Here is a 22822-nt window from a genome sequence, read left to right as displayed (position 1 = left end):
GATCTAGCAGAAAGGGGTGGTGTAAGATACACTGAAATTGTTCCTGCTGCTTTTTTGTGAATGTGCCTAGAACCATTTTGCTGCCCGTAGATGTATTCTGTATGTCCTATATGCAGAAACCCAGCTGCCCACCTGGAATAACCACTCTCCTCCCCTATGTGTGAGCATCCCTTTCGGGGCAGGGGGCAGAGCTGCATCACCCGTTGCCTCAGCGCTGCTTTTGTAGGGTGGTGACACCCAGGCCAACGTGCTAACACCAGGCATCCCTGGCCACGATGCTTCCCATGCTAGCGACAGGAGATTCACAAGCCTGTGGCAGGAGAAATGGCAGTGCTACCTGCGCCTCTCCCGAGGACAGCTTGCTGAGGCATGGCAGTGTTTGGTTATCATTCTGCTAGCGCGAACCAGAGAGAGAAAATGGGGACAGCACAGCACATCGCAGACTTTTCCCAGCTGGTTGAGGGCTATGATAATGGCCCAAAACCCATTTGGAAATACGCTACTTTATTGTGCCTGAAAGAAGGGTGTCTGCAAATTGGGCCCATTTAGCTCAGTTGTTGGCATGTTGCCCACGTTGGCGGCGCTGCTTGTGGTATCCTGTGCTGAAAAAATTGCAGCTGATGCTACTTGGAGATGGCAGCTGTCCTGACCCAGCATTAGCAACAGGACCTGCACTGGCCGGTGGGCTTCAGCCTTGTGCACAGAGGGAGAGTGACAGGCAGACTGCTGGCTGATGGGGTGTTAGTGACAGGCTGGCTGGTGGGGCATTAAATGCAGAGAAGGTCTGTTTGGACCAGCTTGTGCTTCCAAGTGACCAGACCCAGCAGAAATAATCTGCTCTTCACTGACCTTTCAGATTTCAGCTGCTTCGATGCATGAGGTAGTACAGCAGCCTTTTGTGGAGCTGCAACTGGTGGGGAAGAGGAAAAAGTGTAGGCTGCAGCTACATGCCTTACAGCAGGGTGCTTTGGAGCAATGGTCCCGCTAGGTCCTGCTTCCCCTGTGCACTCCAGCACAGCGTCACCACCCCCCTCCACGCTGTGATGCACCTTCCCAGCTGTGCTGCTGGTCAAGCTGAAGGCTCCAACAGCCCACCAAGACCCGGAGATGTGTGTAGCCATCGGCCACAGGAGCTAAGGGGGTCGGCAGGGAAGAGATCTGTGATGCTACATCAGACTCATTAGCCAGGTCCAGCCCTGCAGCAAGGAGGTACCCCAAGGACCCCATCACCTCACAAAACATTGCTCCTCAGCCTGCCCGCATGCACATGGGCCCCCCTTCTAAATGTGGGGCTCTAGCTGCTGGCCCTGGATTAGACACCAGCATATGCAGGGCTGTTCCCCGGACTCCAAGCTCTCCCCTCCTGCTGCCTGCATCCTCACTGTGTCACGCCAGGCCTCAGGAGCAGCTCAGGTCCTATTTTGGAAACAAAGAGTTAAGCATTTTCAATCTTTATTTTACAAAAATAAACCAGTTTTGCTCTGGTACTCTGTGGCCCCCAACCTTCCCCTCTGCCCCCACTCCCATTCCTTTCCCTGGAGCTCCAGCTGTTGCGTGCCGCAGCCAGTTGCTCGCACGGAGGCTGCCAGTGCCACACGCTCCTGTGAGCGTCCCCAAGCAAGCACCGGGGAAGGGGGTTGGTGCCCTTTGGCGAACGCCTCCTCTTCCCAGGATCCAAGCTGGAAACTGCCCAAAGATGCCTCCCGGTGGCTCTGCCATTTCTGCACAGGGAGCAAGTCTTTGGCAAGTGACTCAGAGTACACACTTTAAGAAGGGGTGTCCGTCCGTCCGCCCGTCCGTCCGTCTCTCTCCCTTGGATGGAAAAGCGAGCCCCACAGAATGTTGCTTCTGGCCATCAGTGGAGCTGGCAGGCTGCCGTCCTGCTGGCTGGCTCAGTGCTGGAAGCGTGGGGAGCTGATGTGAGGCTGGTGGAAGGAGTGTGTGGCGTAAAGCACTTCTGGAGGTGGTGGAGGGGACGTCAGGATGGAGCAGAGCGGTTCATGGGAGCTCAGCATCGAGGCAAAGTGCTTCATCTCCTCTGTCAGCTGCTTGATCTCCCGGCGCAGGGCAGCGTTCTGCCTCTCCAAGTCTTCGCTCTCCTGAGGAGACAAAACCACAGGGGGCTTCCTCAGCGCAGGAGCCACAGGGATGATCTGGGGACACAGGGCTCGCGGCGTCGCGCCTCTATGCCCCGCAGAGGTTCCAGAATGACATGTTTCTGGTAAATTCGGCACAGAGCCGCGCTTGGGCAAGCCCCCCCTCCCCCAGGCGGCCAGGCTGGGCGCGGGTGCGATGCTGGCAGGCCCAGCCGTGCACCCCAGCTTACGAGAAGTGACTGTGGCATGTGCTCCCGCCCAGGCTTTCTCGCTCCCTCTCACGCACACCGGGGCACGCTTCCCGGGCCACCCGGCCGGGGGGAGGGCGCGCTCAATAACTGCCGTCTTTAACCAGAAAACCACCTGCCACAGGAAACCTGTCATTGCCCTGGAAAGAAAAGACTCACTGCTTCCTGCTAGCAGCCGGGGAAACCAGCGGCACGGTGAGGAGGAGGGGAGATGCTTGAGTCAGAAGAGAAACCGAGGCCTCAGAAGAACTGAATTAATACTGTTATTAATGAGAATAACAACAAAGGTGTTGGTAACGACGCTCAGCCTTGTCTCGACGATCCTGAGCGTTGCAGCCTTTGCTGCTTCTACTGCTGCTGAAGTGCAGCCAGCTCTAGGCTGGAGCATCCCAGGCACCAGCTGACCATGGAGCCAGCAGCCTGGGCAGGACCAGAGGAGGGAGGGAGGATGTGGCAGCAGGCTCTGCAAAGTCAGCAAAGACAGCTAAAGTAGGACCCAGCGCTCTGAAGCGCTGAAAAGCGGCACTACTACCTTGGCAAAGCAAACTGCCACCCCTCTGCTGCAGCACTGACTTCTGACAGTGCCCGCTCTCCGTGCACCGGCTGAAACGCACCCAGCGGTGACAGCGGCTGTCAGAGAAGGAGTTTGCACAGCAAACGAGCATCTCTCAGAAGACGCTAAATGCTTTGGAAATTATGACTGCTGTTGAACTCGGGAGATGATGGGAATCACCAGGCACAGGGAGCCCCAGCCTCCCCATGACTCATTCCCCTCAAAACAAGAGCTACAAAGCCCTGGGGCAGATGGAACTGCAGGCTCCTTTTATACCACCATAGCTCAAGCTGAGCCATGCTCTTCTGAGCAGAACCACATCAGAGAAGCAAAGTCCACGGTGCAGAGCCAACAAGGAGCAGCCAGGGAATGAGCCCAGGAGCAGCAGGGGGTCACTGTCCGCCAGGAATTAGAAAGACATTAGCAAAAATTCACCATCCATCCTCCACTTGCCTGCCTGCATTTCTCCAGCTCCCTGCCACGATCCTCTCTGTCTGACCCAAACTGGGCTTAGCCCCCCTGCTCCCATCCCCATGGGAAGATAAGGAACGTGTGCTATCAATGCTAGCTGAGCAGCAGTAATCTGGTAAGCAAGTGGTTTGTCATCTGCTCTAAGAAGGGCAGCCCAGTTCTTCTCGGTGCACAGCTAGGCAGGATTTTCCTGGGGGAGGATCAGAGCTCCTCTCTACCTCTAGGATTACCTTGGAGAGAGCACTGTCCTCGAGGAAAGGGCGTCCTTTCACCCCTCTCATGCACAGTCGCCCAGAGCCATCGCTGCTGGCAGATGTAATGCAATCGGCCTAGAGCCATGTCAGCTCTAGAAGGATCATCAGCTACTGAGCAAAGAGTGAAATCTCTGTCTTCAACCCCAGCTCCAACCATGGACTGAGGGCATTATGTAAGGAAGGAGGGTTTAGGACTGGCTTCTCAAGAATTCTTCCCAAAAACAGGGATCCTGGGGAATATGAAGACTGTTAAATCAAAGGATGTTTTTTTCAAAAGCCTGACTACAACTTTCCAAAGGGCAGCCAAGCCCAGCGCAGGGATAAAGATGCTCTGTGCCCAGTGCAGGCTGCGTGTTCTGCATCCTGCCCACCAGTGGCCCAAAACACACGGGACTGCACTTACCAACACATGAAATGCCAAGGAGCCCAGTCCCTGTGCTCCGACACTGATCACACACTCCCGTCCAAACACATAGAGCCAGAAGTGACCATCCCTTCTGAAAAGCAGACGCCTAATTCTTCACACTGGGGAGAGCCTCAGGGGTGCCAATGGTGCCACAGGAGGAGATTGGGACAGCAGGGTGAAACCAAAAGGGGGAAAATCCATGCTAAACAACAGGAAAAGCCTCCAGGTGCTGTACAGTGTTTAAATGGAGAAAGAGATGCAAGGACTACCATGAAGACATTTAAAAATATTTAAAAATTATTAGTATTTATCTACACTGTGTAGCATCTCAGGGAACAAGCCAGAGGAGACGGCCCATTTCACTCTAGGTTGCACCATCATCCATACCAATTAATTCAAAGTACCGTCTCAGAAAAGCATCTGTGTATGCTTTTATGCCGCTGTGTAAGTGACAGCGAAGCACAAACCCAGGGAGAGCCAGCCTGGGTGAGCCTGTGCTTTCAAAGAGCTTCTGAGTGAGCTGGTCAGAAGAGGTTAGGAAAGGAAATCGGTACTGTCAGACTGAAAGATAACGATGGATTCAAAACTAGCTGCAAAACCGAATGTTTCACTGGCAGTTATCCTGGGCTGTGTGCTCTTGCTGTGAGCACAGACTCCTACATCCTGCCCTGTCCTCACTTTTCTTGTCCTGCCTCAACTGAGCATCTCCACTTCGAGTCCCCAGGGGAAAAGCACGTTGTCCTCTATGTGAGCCCTCAGCGCTGGGGACAGGGAAGGGTGGGAGTGCTCACCAAGTGCAGTGTGTCTGCTTTCTGGGTCTGCCTCAGGCGGCTCTTCTGGGCAGCAATGCGATTCTTCTCCCTCCTTTGGACTTTCCTCATGTCATCAGAAGAGTCCTAGGGAAACAAGGCATGGAAGTGCTGGGGCATCCCCTCCCTCACCCTGCCCCTGCAGAGCAGTAGGTGGGAAGGGGACACAGCAGATAACCCCACTGAGGCACAGGACATGGGATACGCACCCTCAGCACCAGGATAAAGCCATACCCCAGGGATGTGTGATGCTTTTGGCATCCCCGTTGCTATGAGGGGCCAGTCTGATACCCTTTGGCATCCCAGCGTGGCTGGGGAATGACCGCTCCCCCTTCACCAAGACACGGGCCTGGGATATGGCTTGAGGGACCAGAGTAAGGACCTCTCTCCAGAACAGAAACAGTTTAAATTCCTTGAACAGGAAAGCTTTCTCTTCCCCTTCTCTCCGCAGGCATACGGCACTGCAGAAATTCCAGCTCCTTGGCTAAACCATCTTTCCAGAGATTCAGCCTGTGTTTTCCTCCTTTCATCCCTTCCCCGTCTCCATCACCCCTGTCCCTCAGGCTTTATCTGTTGCAGGCCTTTACAGTGCAATGTGACCCCTGCTTAGTTTAACTAGACAGTCTTGGAGCTTTTGGGTTTTCCCCAGATCTCATTTGCTGCAGCTCCTGATCTCTGTGCTTGCTCTTTTCTGGAGTCCCTTGGTAGCAGCACCTGCAGTGCTGACTGCTACACTCCTGAGCCCCCTGGGCAGGGGAGAACACAGGTCTCCAAGGCTCCAGGTCACAAGCTTCATGCATCAGCCATTCTTTGCTGAGATCGGGTCCTGCTGCTGCCTTCTGACAGTTGAAACCGTCACGCAGACTCTTTCATCTTCTATTTTCATACTGCGCTGCCTCTTTTGTGGACTCTCTAACATTCACACCACCACTTCTCCACAGGACTACAAAACTCAGCCACAAAAGTTATCTTCCCAGCCCATCAGTCTGTCCACATCCTCTCCCTCCTCCACCCCGCCCAAGATCTTTTCTTTTCTTTGAACCTCTTTTATCCTTGCCTTCAATATCCTACAAATGTCTCAGAGACAGCAGCTCCCACATCCTGCACCAAGCCCAGACCCTATCCTGCAGCAACCCCTGTGCTTTATTCCCTTCTCTACCAGGATGCCTCCCCATCCCTGCTTGCAAGACAAAAATCATCTGCCCTGATCATCCCCAAGGTTTCTGAGCAAAGTCTCAGGTTGCCACCATTTCCAGCCCTAGAGAAATGGCAAGCGACGGATGTAATAAAGCTTAGCCAGAAAAGGCAGTGGAAATTCCTCAGACTCGTCTCGGTATCTGCCAGGGAAAGACCTACTATTAAGGTGCTCCATGCAGCAAAACAAAATCCCTCTGTTGAGCATTACTGAGACAAAAAACCTCTGAGGCTGAATGAGAAGAAGGCAGCCCCAAAGTGGCAGGGCTTTTCTGGGGGCTTTTTCCAAGGGCTGTCCACAGCAGGGGGAAGCAGGCCGGTTGCCCCTGAGCCATCCCGCTCCATGGCGAGGAGGTGGCTGCTCAGGCTCCTTCCCGGAGCACCGACATCCACGCCTGGCATGTATCACAAGGCCCACCGTGCCCGGGGTCCCGACCCCCCAGTTGCCCCTGGCATAGCCCAGGCAACCAGACCTCCTCTCTCCACCTGTAGCCAGCCTGGTGGCCAGGGCTCCTGGCGCTGGGCTCAGCCCTGCATTCCTCTCCCCACAGCCGTTCCTAGAAAGCCCTGCCATAGTGCACTGTGAAAATGCCAGTGGTGGCCTTCCTCCTGCCCACACATGGCCCACCCCAAAGGAGTCTCCGGCCAAGGGCAGCTGGGGAAGGGTCCCCGCTTTACCTGCTTGCTGGGGGGGGGAGACTGGCTGAAGCTGCTGGAGTCGCTGCTGTCAGAGCTGTGGGGCATGGCTCCCGTCTTTGGCTCCCAGGGCCTCTTCAGCTTCCTTTGCGCTCTTGGTGTGCCTGCCTTCTGTCTTGCTTGTCTTCCCTCTCCCCTGCCCTCCTCTGCCCCTCCGGAGATGGTCCTTGGCTTCCCGGCTCTTGCCCGTCCCGGAGGCACGCTGTCCTCCTTCCCCGCCTTCTGCCACTTTCTCTGCCTCTCCTCTCGGAGCCTCTGCACCTTCCCTTTAGGTCTCAGCCTCCTGTGGTTTCTCAGAACCTCGGGGATGTAAGCTGAAAGTCACGTGGCCGGAAACTTTAAGGCGAAGAAGAAAAGTTACAGAAGAAGAAAAAAGAAAAAAAAAAAAAAAAAGAAGAAGAAGAAAAAAAAAAGAGCACATCTGGGAAAAATGAGCTTCAAAATAGCCTGAAAAACCCCCGAAAAACACCTTCGGGCAGTTGAAAAACAGCAAGATGGGTTTTCTCCGAGACAAACAGCAGAGATGGAAAGGAAGAAAAGCCCCAGCTCTGGCTGTGAAACCTGGACCCTCAAAGGAGGGCAGTGCGGAGGAGGTGCTGCCGGGAGCCCCAGAAATTCCAGGGGCACCACGCGCCGTGCCAGCCCTGTGCAGGCAGGAGGTCGGTCCAGCTCCGAGCAACCTCTGTCACCCCAGCCCAGCCAGGGAAATTCCCAGGCAGCCACCCACCTCCCCACAAGCCATCCACCACCCCCAACCCCCCCGCCGCCCCCACCACCACTGACGCGGGTCCCAGGGAGGGGACGGGTACCTTCCGCAGGTGCCACGTAAACGCTGTTTGTACAGACGGCTCATGTGTGTGGTGAAGCACCAGTCCCACCTAAAAAGAAAGGCTCGGGAATGTAGAATGTTTGGACTGGTTTGGTAGGACTGGTGTTTTCCAAAATCTCTTTAGCACTTTAAATATTCATTAGTACCTGGCTGGTAAGGGGAAGATCAGCTCTGGCACACAAATTAAAGTGCTGTAAATGTAACGGTCGATGGACCCAGAAGCTAAACCTGAGACCTAATTCTCACACCGCGCCATGATGTTGACCTTGGCTACAGCCCAGGGGGTGCGACTGTTGTGCAGGGGTCCTGACTCCCTGCCTGCTCCCCTCCAGCCCGCTCTCACTGCAGCTGGCAGAAGATGTGAGACAGGACTACGGTGAGACAGGAGCATTATGGCACATTGGAGGTCATTTCCTTGCTCTTCTCTCTCTGCCAGCACCCAACGTGACCGTGGCCCATGCAGACAGCAGCAAAGAGAGGGTGCTTTGCATCCCCTTGTTTCTCCCCTGGTCTGTACTGTGTGGGACTGCTTCCATCCTTAGCACGAGCCTCAAGTAGACTGAAGATGTGCAAGCAGCCCTGGGACAGCAGTGCTTCAGGAGTGCCCTCAGGTACCCCATCCTAGTGGCTCTGGAGGTGTCAGTGCAGGAGCAGGGAGTGCCAAAGAAAGAGCCATTTGCTTTCTGACCTGCTCGTGTCGCCAGAGCCAGTGGGAAAAACCAGGGCCACGTGCCCAACAGGCTCTCCATCCATGCAGAATCACACATCTTCAGAGCAGCTAAGTTCTGTCATGTGCCCTGAGGAGCAGATACAGAAACAGGCATGAACCCATCCACAGTAACCCACTCCTGTGGAAAGCAGCAATTCCCAGTTCCCACTTACCGGTTTTTGTTGCATATCAGTATTTTGGTTGAGTTTCTCCTGCCTCAAGCAGGAGCAGAGAGCAAGTCTTAGGAGCAGGGCATCAGCAAGGGCACTCGAGATGCAGTTGTCATTAGGGCAAAAGTATTGGCAGCTTTGGGTTTGCCGCCTTCTTGCAGCACAGAAGGCACACACGCAGAGAAGCACATGCTTGGCGCACGGTGCAGACTTGTGTGGGCATTGCTGGCATTTCTTCCCAGCCCTGCCACTCGTAGAGCCAACACAGGGGCAAATGTGGCCAAAAGCAAGAACCACATGGGGCTGGCTGTGGGCTGGGCAGCTCCGGGAAGTCACCTAGCCTAGCTCCAGTTGCAAAACTGCTCTTTTTTGCCCCATTTCCCTCTTTAGAAACATGCTGTGATGCTGGTGCACTACCCTTGGCCTTATTATCTGAACATTTCACAGCCTTGAGAGAATGTTTCCTCCTGGTGTGCTGTAGGGAAACGCTAGGATCCTCCACACTTTCTAACATGGCTGCAAGTGTTTGCTTGCTCAGCATGAGGCACCCTGAGGGACCCCATGTCTCCTGGCAGCGCAGCCCCCCTGCAGCAGGCAGGGCTTCTCCACCGCAGCCAGCTCTGGGGAGGGAGCAGCCAAAGGCACTGGGGCCACAGGGGCTCATAGGGCATCGACTTCAGGCCCCCCAAGGCACCGGTGCTGGTGGCACAAGCATTGAAGCATCCCTTTGCTCGCTGCATCACTACGCTTCCTCTGAACTCTGCCACCCTGGGCGCCGCTTCCTTTCCGGGAAGCATGCCGCTGGATTCCTGCTCTCCCAAGGAAACCCACCACCACCTGGGCCCCCTGCTGTGCAGGCTGCTGTTGCTCAGGGCAGGACGGAGGGAAGCCCTTCCCCAGGGAAAAATATCCTTGTTCCATTATTGGGCAAACAGGCTGCATTCCCTCCTTCTGCACCCAAGCAGCTGAAGGCAGGCGATCGGGAAGGCGGCGGGTGCATGGGCAGGCGGCCATGCAGGGAAGCTGGGTGTCCTGGCAGGAGCTGGACGGTCAGTGCGAAACTGCCCAGAACCTGGCTATGGCAAAGGCTATTCTTTGATCCACAGAAAGAAAGTTTTGAGCTGTACCCCAGTTTGCCCAGAGCTGGGCTTTTATTAACAGCTGGTTGAGAAATCTCAGGAGAGCATGATGTTGGGAGAGGGTTTGGACACTTGGTCTTGCTGAGCAGGAGTAAGAGAGCGTCCTTCTTCCCTCCTTGACCAAACACACTCCTCGCCCTCAAGCTGGCTATGATGCTAATGAATTCCAGTCACTTATAAGCAATGAATAAGCATGCTGTAAATGAGACAGTATCTCCTGGTGGGAAGGAGGACAGAGCCTTCACCTCACTGCCCTGGGCTGGGCAGGACCCACATTGCCTCCTCACAGGCAGCGCCCTGTGCCATTCCTCCAAACAGAGCTACGACCCCGCAACCCAGAGCAGCAGAGACCACCGGTGTGGCTCCACCAGCATCGGCTCACAGCTCTTGGGGTGCTGCCCTGGGTGCCTGCTGCAGGCACAACATGGGGAGCTGATATCCTGCTGTCCCTCCCCAGGCTCTCCCTTTCCCCCGCTGTCAGGGGGAGCTTCAGGAGGCAGCCTCCTGGTCTCTGTGCTTGACTTAGGTGACTGAATTTACACCATGAATAAGGTCCCCTGATTTTGTCTCTGGGATCGTTTAGGTTTCTTGATCTTAATCGCAGTCACTGCGAAATTGCTGTCAGTGGCACTGGCTGAGCTCACGAGTGTTAGGCTACCACCATACCAGCAGCTTGATGGAGCCAGGATATTTCCAGAGGTTTTTAGGGGAAGGATGGGGCCATCCAATTCTGCATTTATCCCTTCTAAATAACAGCAGGCACTGCTGAAGGGAGTCCTGTTCTCTCTGGGACAGGGTGGCTGCAGGGACTCTAGAGGCTGGGCTTAGCATGATCTCGACTGCTGGAGAAATGGTTTGAAAGCAGCAAGACGCAGTTCAGCAAGAACAAATGCAAATGTAAAGCAAGGTGTAGGTAGAAGAACTGGGGAATCACTGACTGGGCAGCAGAATGGCAGGGAAAAATCCGGGGGTTGCAGAGCATCATAGACTGAAGCTTCAGCAGCAGTGCAGAGGTGTCGCAAAGGGGCCGGGTACTGGCCTGGGGTGCTGGGGGCCAGGCAGAGGAGAGGGCAGCCCTGCGCTGCCTCTGCAGGGCCAGGACCCCCCCCACAGTCCCAGGTCCAGAAGTGGAAAAGTCCAGAAGAAACCAGTACAAAGGAGAAGTACACAGAAACCTTGCTCTAAGAGAAAGGAGTGAAGAAGTTGGGTCTGTTTAGCCGAGAAAAGAGGAGTCTTGGGGGCGGAAGAAGGAGCAGTCTTTGATATGTTGTAATGGAAAGGGTGGTCAGCTGTTTTCGGTGGAAAGGTTCAGGTCTGAGGTTTGAAGCAAGATGAGGTTAGAGGGACTTTGGGATGGGCAGTTCAGGAAAGTTATTCAAGCCCCTTCATATGAAGTGGCTGGGAACAAACCTCTGTCAGAAAGGGTCCAGGTTGAATCCTGCCTCTGCAGGATGGATTAGAGTTATGTTCCCAAGGTTTAAAGAAGGAAAAATAAAATAAAATAAAATAAAATAAAATAAAATAAAATAAAATAAAGCTAGTAAGATCGGCTCCTCAGAGCCCAGAGAGCACATGGGGCATTTCTCAGCCTTAACTGCAGCCAGTCCCTTTGCCTCCAAAGCCCAGAAATATCCCTTCATCTCAGCAGAGGTGGTTGCTGGTTTCCTTGTAAACCCGCTGCTCCAGCCCTCTCACCTGCTGCAGGCTTATGGCAGCAACGCTCAAAACTGTGTCTCACCCCATCCATCTCAGCCCTCTTGTTTGCATGACCATTCAGTGCATAGTGCTATTTAAAAATCCAACCTAGAGCAGCTACCTACCACCTTCAGCCTCCTGTAAACCACTGAGGCTGTTTCTGCTTCACATGCAGCATTTTATGCAAATCATTTCTTACAATATTTGGACAATTGCAACAATTTGTTTACCATTCCCCCCATGAGTTTGAAGACTTTTGTGTGGCATTCGGTGCTGGCAGGCGGTGTTAAGTGAATGGTGGTGTTGATCAAAGTCCTTGCTCTCTACCAGACAAGCTTCTGCCACGTCCCACTCTGTCACACGTGTTGGTCCCATCTGCGATGCAGGCAGCTTCCCCAGCTGGCAGGATGGCTTGTCTCCATCACCAGGGCTATGCCATCTTGGCCGAGCTGAGCGAGTGTGAGAGCGAGGTTGGGGCAGGAGAGCTCAAGTATAGTCCCACCAAATTCGTCCCACCTAGCAGAGAGCAAACGCCCATCACACAAACGCTTTCAGTCCTTACTGGGGGCAGCCAGCCAACGTACAGGAAACGGGCCCTTTACACCCCAACCATCTGATAAATGACGAGGACTGCAAGTCAAGCACGCAGAAGTGTGGAAATCCCAGAATTAGCTCCCCTAAGCAGGCTGCATTTACACCCTCATGCCATATAACATGCTGTGCTGCGTAACTGCGTGATCCACAAAGGTTCCTTCCCTAGGATGGCTGCGTTACCTTCATTGCTGTCCTGCGGTCAGAGCCTGCTCAGACATTCTGCTGCTCCATTTCTCCACTGACTCGTTCCACTGCTCCTCACTTCAGCACTGAGTGCTTCAGGGATATTAATTAAGCTGTTTCCTCAGCCACCTTTTCAGGTGCGGGGGTGGAGTTACCCCTATTTAACAGTTGCAAAACAAGAGACAAAGAGAGATTTAGGTCATAAGTACTCATTCATTTTGGGGACACAGGCTGAACCAACTAGGATCTATTTTTTCAGTGTTTCTGGCTCTACATAGCGCTTTATTTAACCAAACCCCAGCTCCTGATACCTTGCAGCTGCAACCTTTTATCACTTTTGTAAATCAGCTCTGGCAAATGAGGAAGATGTGGCTGCTCCTGTGAAAGCTCTCGCTGGTGCGGCTCACCGACTTGGAGAGTAACTTCGAGGCAGGGGCAGGCACAGATCCAGCTTCCAGGAAGGTACCCAGCGCCTAGCCAGGATACCTTCCTTTCTTTCTGCACTCCCTTGCTTCTCCGACTGGGCAGGAGCTTCCCAGCCCTGCCAAGACAGGAGGCAGCCTAGCTGACCAGCTCACCGTTCCCTCTGGCTGAGGGAGCCTCTTGGGAAGAGGTGGCAATCCAGGGCAAAATGTTAAGAGGTGATGGCACGCACAAGACCGCTGAAGCTCAGCTGTGCAGGCAAACCCATTTCTGGCAATTTCCAGCTATTCAGTATTTGGCTTTGCCACTTCTATGGGTTTTTTTGAATGTCATTAGTAATGCTTTTTATGTCTAGGTTTGAAAAGAAGGAAGCTATAGAAAGGAAACCCCAGCTGTGCTAGCTTTCCAGATACGGACACAGAGCTCCAGGTAGCTGGGGGGGGTGACCCGCTGCAGGGGACAGTGAGCTTGGCCAGAGCCTCCCAGCTCAGGGGCTCTCGGGAAGGTGTCAGGGTCTGGCCTCCGAGACTTACGGGAGTTTCAAGGCACAGATAATTAGAGTTCATCCCAGGCTACTGAAGGGATGAACCACAGTCTCCACCTGTCCTGTCCTGTCTGTCTGTATCTACTGGTTGGGTAATTAGTTGAGCAACCTCTGATCTGCTCCTGGTGAGGACTTAGCAGCTGATGCGAGTACTCAAGACGTGCACCTACATGGCTTTGCAGGTCAGCAGATCCCAAATCCTGGTAGAGTACATCCATTTTAAGGCCAAACTTTCACTGCTGTCTTCACAGACCCTGTCTAGTTTCTGGGATCTGACCAGAAACAGGCCAGACCACCCCACCATGCTGGGTACATGAGGCCTGGGACACCAAAAAGGCTCTGCCACCCTCCCCCCCCCCCTCCCCAGGCTTCTTTGCATCCGCTGCCTGGGCTGAGCCCCCCAGCTGAACTATCCAAGCGCATGGACGGGGCGTGCAGAGGGTGCAGATGTTGTCTGACAGTTTGACTCATCTTGGTGGCAGTCTCGTTCAGTGATGATGGGGAAGGCCCAAAGAGGAAGGGCAATGACCCGTTTAACCAAAAAGGCTGATCCACCCAGGGGTAAACTTACCGGTGCTGGTAAGGGGCCACAGCCCCAGCTTCCTTCACGCTGGCCAGCGTGCGCCTTTCCAGGCTACGCGAGGGCAGGAGAGATGCATGGCTGTCCAGCCCTGCCACCGTGGCAGCAGGACCCAACCTTGGGCCTCTGCTAGTGCTACAGCGAATCCAACCACAGCAACCAAGCAGCAAGAATTGTGCTCCAGGGGATGACCACAACCTGGCGGGGCGTTTGATGTTCACTGGGCATTGGTTGCAGCCATGGCCTGTGGCACGGGGGCAGGGGCGCTGGATGCATTACTTATCTCTTAAATTGATACATGACTCTTGAGTGTATTATGTGGCTGCTCAATGATTCCATTCAAAGGAAGGTGTTCTTCGACATCACCCATCACCATAAGACACGTTCAAGCTTCCCAAGGACTGAGTACAGCTTGCTTAGGCCTTGTTCTTGCAGCCAGACTCCAAGACACTCATCTCAGCAGGAGACACCTGTGAACGGCACTCATGCTAGTAGTACTGTACCCCCACCCTAATGGGATCTGCTTTGGCTTAGGGGGATATATACACTGGTTCTGCCCCTCACCCCCTTTGGTGGGAACAAATGCTTCCCGAACCCTTCGGCTCATGCAGCGTGGTTGGAGGAAGCGTTCAGCACAAGTGCTGGTGGGCGCACGTGCAGTGAGCTGGCACCCAGGGCATGCGTGGTGCTTGTACAAGCGGTGCTGGAGCACAGCGTGTTGGAGGTGCGCAGGGGGACGGCAGGCTGTGTGGAGCAGACCAGCTGTGAAGGAGAGGGCAGAGGAGCTGTGCAGAAGGTGCACCTGGCACCCACGTAAGTAGCGCCGATGGGCAGTTCCACACTGGCAGAGTTACCAAAACACACCCAAATGCAGAGAAGCCCTGTCTGCCCGGGTGCTGCTTTGGCACGTGCCGGTGCACCCGCCGGCTGGCACGCATGGCTCTCGCCTGTTGGCAGCTCACCAGGAGACAGCCCGTCCCCAAGCGGGCTGCCAGGGCAGGCAGCAGCAGAGATGAGCCCCTGCCCTATGGCTGGTCCATCCCTCAGAGCCCCAGGCCGGCTCAGAGCTCCTCAATGCCTTTTTGAGAGAAACGCAAGGAGAGAGGTTCATGCTGCACTGCCCAGACACGAGGGAGGACCTGCTCAGTGCTGGCTACTTCAGAGGGCTTGCAACCCCCCCGCCAGGTTTCCCAGGGGGCTCACAGCAGCAGATGGATGGAGGGAGAGAGGGTAGTTTCTGATGACCACTGATCCTGTGCTTTCCACCCCTGCATCCTGGTGCCCTGGCATGACAGAGGTGCTCCTTAACCAGCCTCTTGGGTCATGGATGCTTCTCCTACGGCTTTGGCAGTGGCTGCCAGTGCTCAGACACAGCTGACCTGCAGGCTCTTGGCAGTGCCTCATCCCTGACGGTGCTTTGGATGTGGGACGAGGGAGAAGTGCTGCACCCTAAGCTGTGTCAGCAGTACTGCTGCAAGGCCCGGGCTTGAAGAGACAGTCCTCCTGCCATTACCAACAACCAGCAACACTGGCTTCAAAAAGGGGATGAAAAAAGACGTAAAGTCCTTCCCACTTTTCTTTACCTGAACCCCAAAGCAGATGTCTGAGAACCATGCCATCTTCTATCTTTTTTAAGCCAAACTTCTCGAGTTTTGGGTATCCTTGTTTTTCATATCAGTACCTGATGCCTTGTGAGCCCTCTGAAACTGCTGGCCAGCATGGCGTCTTGTCCACCTGCACAAACCAGTTTGCTGGCTCTGTGAGAAGTGTGTCAATTTACCAGTTTGAAATGAGTTGTCTTTCCATTTCTTTGAACATCTTGTGAGGGGGTGAGCAGAGGAACAGACTTATCTCTATGCCAGGCATTTCTCTGCACATCTCTATCACGCGGCATTTCACCAGTTTCCGCTCTAAACTAGTGGGACTTTTATTCTCCACATAGGGAAATTTTCCTGCAGCCCTAATTTAGGTCAGCACCCATCTTTGGATGTCTCCTGTTTTCACAGCAGGGCAACCAGAAGCAAACACAGCACCCCAGGGAAGCTGCCTGACAGCCATCTATGATGGTATTACAGTTATAAAGGATGGATGTGCTCTTCTTCACCCATTCCTCAGGAAGCCTGTCTCCTTTCCCCAATGCTGCACACTGAAAGGGACCCACTGGGTAGCTCTACCCTGAATTTAAAGCACAGCCGTGAACCCATTGGAACTTTCTTCTAAACCACCTGTGTACCAGCTGGTGCTTATGCACACTCCAGAGGGTGGCCGGGAGAAATGCTGAGGTGCTGCTACCCCAGCATATGCACCCAGCCAGCCAGCAGCCCCGGTCCTGGCCCCGGAGGGTGGTTGCTCTCAGGTGAAGAAACGTGCCCCAAAGCCCTGCCTGAACAAGGCTCCACGTTCCACACGCGGTGGCCCAGCACGGTACACTGGCAGCTTGCGTTGCTCCTAAAACTTGAGCACATGGGCCAGTGACCTGCAGGTATCCTACGGGCAGCGGAGCGGGTGCCTGCAGCCCAGTTGTGTCAGCTCTGCACCTCTCCCGCCCAGTCACAGCGAACACCTCACCTCTGCACCCGGGGGGGTTGTTTGGTTCTGCCAGCCTGTTATAGCTGGCAGCGTGAGGTGCCCTTGTCCTGCCTGGTCACACAGCAGTGCCATCGTCCTGCCGGGTCACACAGCAGTGCCAGCACGCACCAGCACCTTGACTAGCTTAGCCACTCACCCGTCATCTGCTGGCTGGAGCTGGCGAATGAATCAGGTCACTTTGCTCACAGGGAAGGTCTGCACAGAAGAAAAGGGATGCCTCGCTCAGCAAACATCTACGTCACGCAGCAGTGACTCTGCCCGGCACCCACGGAGTTTGCCTCTGCCACAGAAGCCGGTAGCCCACGTACTGAGAGGCACTTGCCGATACCCACACGTTAGCTCTGGCACAACCTCCCCCTTGCTGCTGTGTGGTCACCGGGGGAATACACAGCCTCACCTCGCCATGAGCTGTCAGTAGCCATTCTATCCTCAACCAGAAACTACACGCTAGCTTGCCTAAAGGCTCTGCTGGATTTGGAAGCCTGGGGGCCTGCAGCAGAGCCTTGCTCCCCACTTGGTCCTGACAACCCCGTGGCATTGCAACACAAGCAGGTGCTCGGTAAATCCAACCAGCCCGGATGATGCTGTTGGAATTGGGGCCATGGCAAAGCAGAGGCAGGAACTGCAGTGTCAGGAGCCAGGACTTCCCCTGACAGTGCCACAGATGACAACTCAGCAAGTTCATTCTGCAGAAACCAGATAACATCAGCACAAGGTGGTGGTTACTGACAAACGATCCTGTTCCTGAAGCTTCATCTGAGACGTGACAGGCTGCAGTGAAACCTTGCTGTCACACAGACCCAAAGTCTGCTTTTGCTGAGACCCGTACAGGCTTCTGGAAGTAGCTTCTTCTAGGAGCTCCTGCTCACCGTGCTGGGAGCCAGGGCTGGAAAATCCCGTCAGCTTGCTAACATGGGGGATTTTTGTCCAGCAGAGTCCCACCCTCGAGCTGGACAGGGATGTGGAGCTGTCAGTCCTACTGACAGTGACCCACCTCAAGCCTCAGGTGGCAAGAGGTGTGTCCTTGTCCTCCTTGTCCCCAGGGGTTAACCTTTCCCCAACCACACAGCCCCCTGTTCGAGCTCTGTGCACAGGCAGCTGGAGACAGGGCTGGAGAGAGGAAAGGCATTTCTTCACCGATGGGGAGCTGAGAGCCTGGATGTGCAGAAACATTTGAAATGGCTAAGCTATATGAAACTTGGAAGCGACTGAAGTGCAATAAACCCCTTGGCAGATGCTCTTATTCAGAATTCAAGTGGTCTTGGTACAACTGGGCTCACTCCCTGGGCAGGCTTTGCTCACAAAGAGCTGATCACCGTGGGCAGTCATAGCCACTGCCTGCTCTGCCGCACGCACCTTCTGGACTGGAGTCCACTTGGGTCGGTCACTCCACTTAAAAAAGCCAAACCAAAGTAAACCCACTTTAACGGGGCAGCAGGGCGTCTGGTGCAGGGTTTTACACTACGGCACTAGCCCACCACTCTAATTTTTCTTATGCTCTCTGACAGACAAACCCAAAGGCTCAGTGACTTTAAGCTCTCTCACCCCACAGCCACATACTGCACCTGCAGCCAAGCTCTGACCCAAACTGTCCCAGGCGATACCTGGGCTGCAGAGCCTGGTTTTGGCCGATGAAAGCTGCTCTGTGCCTCCCTGCCAGCCCCAGCTCCTCCTCTGCCCCCAGCCATGCTGTCACGGGTGCCAGCCCTCCCCAGCAGCCCTGCCCCACCAGAGCCAGGGAGACCTCCCAGCTGTGGGAAGGGTTTTTTCCTGGGACAGAAAGCTGCCAGTAAGCTACCTGCTGGTGGGGCTGGCTACACACTGATAGCACCCACTCTGTCTGCCCCCAAATCCCAGCTGGGAGACACCCCCGGCCACCCCAGCAGCCACACGGTGCATGGACACTCATGCCCTTAACCAGGGACAAGTGACCCACCCGGCTCTGCCCTCCAGGGACGTTTCCCAAGCCCAGAAGGAGCCTTGTGCCTCCATGGGGGCAGGGGATGCCCATGGTCACATTCCCATAGCCGGTGCCTGTCTCCCGCCGGCTCACCCCCACGCTCCAATTGCTGCCAACCAGTGATCACAAAATAAGCAAAAAATTCACAAAGGCATGGGGAGCCATGCAAAATTTCCAGGCTCAGGGAAGCAATGGTTGTTTTTTCTCATTTCTCTGCCATCATCCTGGCAGCACAGGAGTTTTCTCCAGCTCCAGTCCTGCTGCCCAGCCATAGGCCATGCTGGTGCCAGCATCGCTCTGCGCAGTCTGGCACCCATGGTAATCAAAGCAGTTTTCGTGTCTTTTGGTAAATATCAAGGCTGGGGATTTTTGGGGCTTGTTTTCCAGCAAGTTGTGTAGAAGAACCAATAAGGACAAAGATCAATGAATACCTGCTGCCCTTGGCTCAAAATGAAACAAGAGTGGCAGGTCACTGGCAAAGGTTAGTTAATACCTCTTACCACAGAGTCACGGAGTCACCCTCAGACCCTGCTCAGAAGGGCAGAGGAGGCAGTTTTTCAAACACAAAGTGAGAACGGTATTATAAAAAAACGCAAAGTAACGGCCTCCAAGCATCCCTTGCCCCTGACGGGCCAGTGGAGGCCGGATGCTCTTGGCCCCTGGCCAGCACACAGGGGCTGGTGCCTGCAGGGGGACAGGGCAGCAGGCAGGGAGAGAGTGAGAAGAGGAGGGAAAGAAGGGAGCCACAACTAAGTGCTTACTCCAACCTGCAGGAGCTGAACCCTCAGCCCATCACCCTAGCACTGCCTCAGGCCTGGTGCTTTGGGGCAAAGTGGCACCTACCTTTCCCTGGGGGAGAAGAGGTGAGAGTGGCTTTGCAGAGAGAACCGAGGGTAGTATGTGAAGGACACCAGGGAGCTGGGACAAGCAGCTAAGCAATGGGAAGGTGATGGGGCTCATCTGCCTGGGCTTTGGGAAAAATGTGGTGTCCTACCCTGTGGAAAACTCCTGCCTGAATTGCTGAGTGTGGGAAGGGGCACAAGGGTTCTTACCTCGCCGTGGATCTCATGGAACAAGAGACGGCGTGTGCTGGAGGGGGCTGCTGGCACCCCAGGAGCTACTGGTGGTGGCCACGGTTGTTGAACGACCTCAGGGATCTTGCAAGCAGAGGGGCCTGCAGGTGAAACGGCCGGGAAGCACCAGCGAGACCGAGCAAGCTCACATCTCTGACAAGCACATCTGGCACCATGGAACAGCACCACAAACCACAGAATCACAGAAAGCTTTGGGGTGGATGGGGCCTTCAAGGATCATCTGGTTCCACTCCCCTGGCCACGGGTAGGGCTACCTTCCATGGGCAGGGCCACCTTCCACCAGGCCAGGTTGCCCAAAGCCCCGTCCAGCCTGGCCTTGGACACTGCCAGGGCCGGGGCACCCACAGCTGCTCGAGGCAGCCCGTGCTGGTGTCTCGCCATTCTCATGAAACGTTTCTCCCTTATACCCAGGCTGAGCCCACCCTCCTTCAGTCCTTTGCCCCGTCAGTCACTCCAGGTGCTGGGAAGGGTTCCCTCCCCATCTTCCCGACAAGCTCCCTTCAAACGCTGCAAGGCTGCGGCCAGGTCTGCCCGGAGCCCCCCTTCCCAGAGCGAACAAGCCGGGGTCCCCGCTGCAGCCCCCCCCCCAGCAGCATCGTGTCCTGCGCTGGGGCTCCGGGGCTGGGGGCACGGCTCCGGGCGGGCTCTCGCAAAGCACCGGGGCATCCAACCCGCGCTCCGGGACAGGCACCGGCGCTCCCTGGCCCCGGTTGGCAGCGGCTGAGCCGGAGAAGGGCCGGGGGCAGCCTGGCTGCTGCTTGGCACCGAGGGGAGCCGCTGCTCCGTACCGGGTCGCGGCCCTGTGACGGCCCGGCCCTGCTCTGCCCTTTCCCGCTCCCGCCGGCAGGCGGCGTCCTGGTGCCCGCCCCGCCGGGCCCGCAGCCGCGCAGCGCCTCCTGCTGGCCGCCCGTGCTGCCGCCCCGTGCTGGGAGCATCGCGTCCCCCGGGGCCCCGCCGCCTCCTGCCCCCGGCAGCCCCGCTCGGCGCCCGCGGGGCCGGGGGGACAGCACCGGCCGAGGGGACGCACGCAAGCGGGAAGCGGCACGGCCGCGGTGGCCCCGAGAGGGACCAGCGGGGGGCGCGGGGCACAGCGGGAGCGGGGCCGGCCGGTGCCCGGGACGCGGCAGCAGGCGACCAGCCGCCTCCCGAAGGCCCCTGTGCAGCCGCCTCCGTGCAGGCGTGCGAGCACAAGCAACCGTCGGGCTGGAGCGGCCAGCGGAGAGCCCAGCGTGCAGGGGGCTGCGGTGCCCCGGGCCCTGCTGCCTGCCCTGCGGCGACCCTCTGACACCAGCTACGGCGGGGACCTGCAGGTCTGGGGGTGCCCGTGCGGCCAGCAGGGCCGGGGGTTCAGCCTGGCGACTGGCCGGAGCGGGGGGCATGGGGCTTGCAGCAGCCTCATGTCCATCAGGCTGCCTCAGCGCCACCAAGCCCTGCCGGCCACACCATCGCCTCTGCTCACCCACAGCATGCCCAGCACATGTGGGCTGCGATGGCCGGGGGGTGGTTGCCTGGCCTCTGAGAAGCAGCTCGTGTGTTTTCCAAGCAAATCCCCATTGCCAGACCTTGTGTGAAGGGGACCCAAGTAGGAGGACGTTGCCACAGGTACAGCCTCTGGGTTGGGGAGCTGGCATGCAGCGACACAGCGTGTGCCCGCTGCTCCTGCCCATGCCCAGGGGCTGCCCTGTAATGCACCAGCCTGACAGGGGTCCTGCCACAGCGCCTGGCCCATGGCAGCATTTGTACCTCTGCTAAGGGGGGTGGGTGGGTGGAGGGGACACATGCTGCCAGAGTGAGGAACATCAAATAGCCCATCTCCTACAGGGACCGGGAGGGGTTTTCAGCCCAGGGCTGAGCAGACAGAGCCTTTTCCATTCAACGCTCAGGATATGGCCCAAACCCTCTGCTCTGACCTCACTGGGTCACAGCCTAACCAAGTCCCCTAGAAAGAAATGCCCTAAACTGAGTGGCAAACTCCTCGGTACTGACTGAAATGCAGCAAAAGACTGGAGGATATACGGGAGACTGGGCAAAAACCTATCTGGGCTCTGCCAGGACTCAGCTCCTGCCTGAGCCTTGGCTGGAATAGCAGATCATTAAACTGATGTAGATCCATCACTCTTCTGGTGCTGCCTTTGCTAGCTGCTGCTGGCACGCTTGGTTTCAAAGGGCACCTTCTATTCCTCTTTCAAGCCGGCTGTTTTCCTAGCAGGACATTTTACTGCAGTGTGGCCATTTGCCAGAGAAGGGCCATCACCCGCACCTGCAGCACTGCCAGTGCTGCTGGAAGGTGTGTGGCAGGTGGGTAGGAGTCCCCCCACATGGAAAGGAGTGCACAGGCTCTCCAGGTGAGCAAAAAGCATGAGATGCCTGTGGCTGGATCATCTGATGTCCCACAGGCAGCTCCTGCTGACCGCTGAAGAGGAAACTGACACTCACAGGAGCCTGGAAATTCACTACCACGTACGTTCTGCAGAGGGAAATAAAGCCTGAAGAGAGAAGCAGCCCAGCAAGTGCTCTGTGTCCTTTCAGCAAAGCTTGATAAGAAGCATCTTGTTCCTCAAAGTATGAAGACTGGCTCCTGAGAGCAGCTGAGAAATGGGTCAGGTCTGAGCCACTGCTGCAGGGTCTGGGCAGAAGGACACGCAGAGGAACAGCTGCCCGGCTTCCAGGGCTGCACGGCAGGCAGTGGCAGCCAGGCCAGACACTGCTTTGTCCACCAGCTTTGTTTCAGGTCCTGTCCTTGTACATCCCTCTAGAGCACCTCAGCCAACAACTCCTCCCCAGACAAAAACTTTACCTGTAACAGATCCACCATGCTTCACAGTAAATAAGGCACCTGACAGCATTTTGGGAGGTCCCAAAGACAGAAGCTGTGGAAAGGGAGGGGAAATCCAGGAAGAACATACGAAATGGGAAAAGGACTAATGTCAGATATCCCTGGAGGTTAAGGGTTGGAAAAGGAGGCTACAGAAAAACATGCACTAGAGAAGCAGTCGTGCTCAGGGAAGACCTCCTCCTGCGCTGCTGTCACATTTAGGTCAAGCTCATCTTCTCCTCACCACTTCAGTGCTCCTGGCTGGAGCGTGCATCTGTACCAGATGCTGAAAGCTTCTTTCACTTGTAGTTTGCATCAAAGCGGCCTCATCCACACTGGTAACGGGTAGGACACCAAGTGGGCAAAGACTAGGCACACCACTGCTCCTCTGAGACAACACTCAGTGGTGCCCACACGTGAGATGGGTCTGCTCCAGTCCAGACCAAGGCACCTTCCCATTGCCTTCGTATCTAACGGAAACACAGCAATAGTGTCAGGGCTTGGTTAGTCGGCTGAGGATGCTAACTCTTTCAAGTCCTAGCTTCTGAAGCACACCTGGCTGATTATCTTCTCAACCTCCACACTCCTGTGCTCAAACACTGGCCAAAGCCCAGGGCAAGCTTTAGGCTCTCTTTCGGCTTTCCCAGCACATCAGTTAGGGGCAAGGCTAGGACCTGACAGAGACCCAAAGGAACAATTCTCCACCTTCTTCCACGAAGGCAGCATCACCACAAGGACATTGTGACAGCTCCCCCAACTCCTTCTCATCCC

General features: G+C 55.8%; 1 protein-coding gene across 1 annotated transcript; it reads right to left on the bottom strand.

The window, feature by feature from the left end:
* Positions 1 to 1434: 1434 nt before the first annotated feature.
* BATF (basic leucine zipper ATF-like transcription factor) lies at positions 1435 to 7054 on the bottom strand. The gene is made up of 3 exons (XM_005444176.4): positions 6710 to 7054; positions 4820 to 4924; positions 1435 to 2099 (listed from the first exon to the last, which is right to left on the bottom strand). Exons 1-3 carry the CDS (start codon positions 6773 to 6775, stop codon positions 1893 to 1895), a joined length of 378 nt encoding a protein of 125 aa, XP_005444233.2. The 5' UTR covers positions 6776 to 7054; the 3' UTR covers positions 1435 to 1892.
* Between the last annotated feature and the right edge of the window lie 15768 nt (positions 7055 to 22822).

This window comes from Falco cherrug, chromosome 7 (assembly GCF_023634085.1).
Source record: "Falco cherrug isolate bFalChe1 chromosome 7, bFalChe1.pri, whole genome shotgun sequence".
Classification (NCBI taxonomy): domain Eukaryota; kingdom Metazoa; phylum Chordata; class Aves; order Falconiformes; family Falconidae; genus Falco; species Falco cherrug.
Note: the sequence above shows the minus strand (reverse complement) of the source record. Positions and strands in the feature narration are given on the sequence as shown.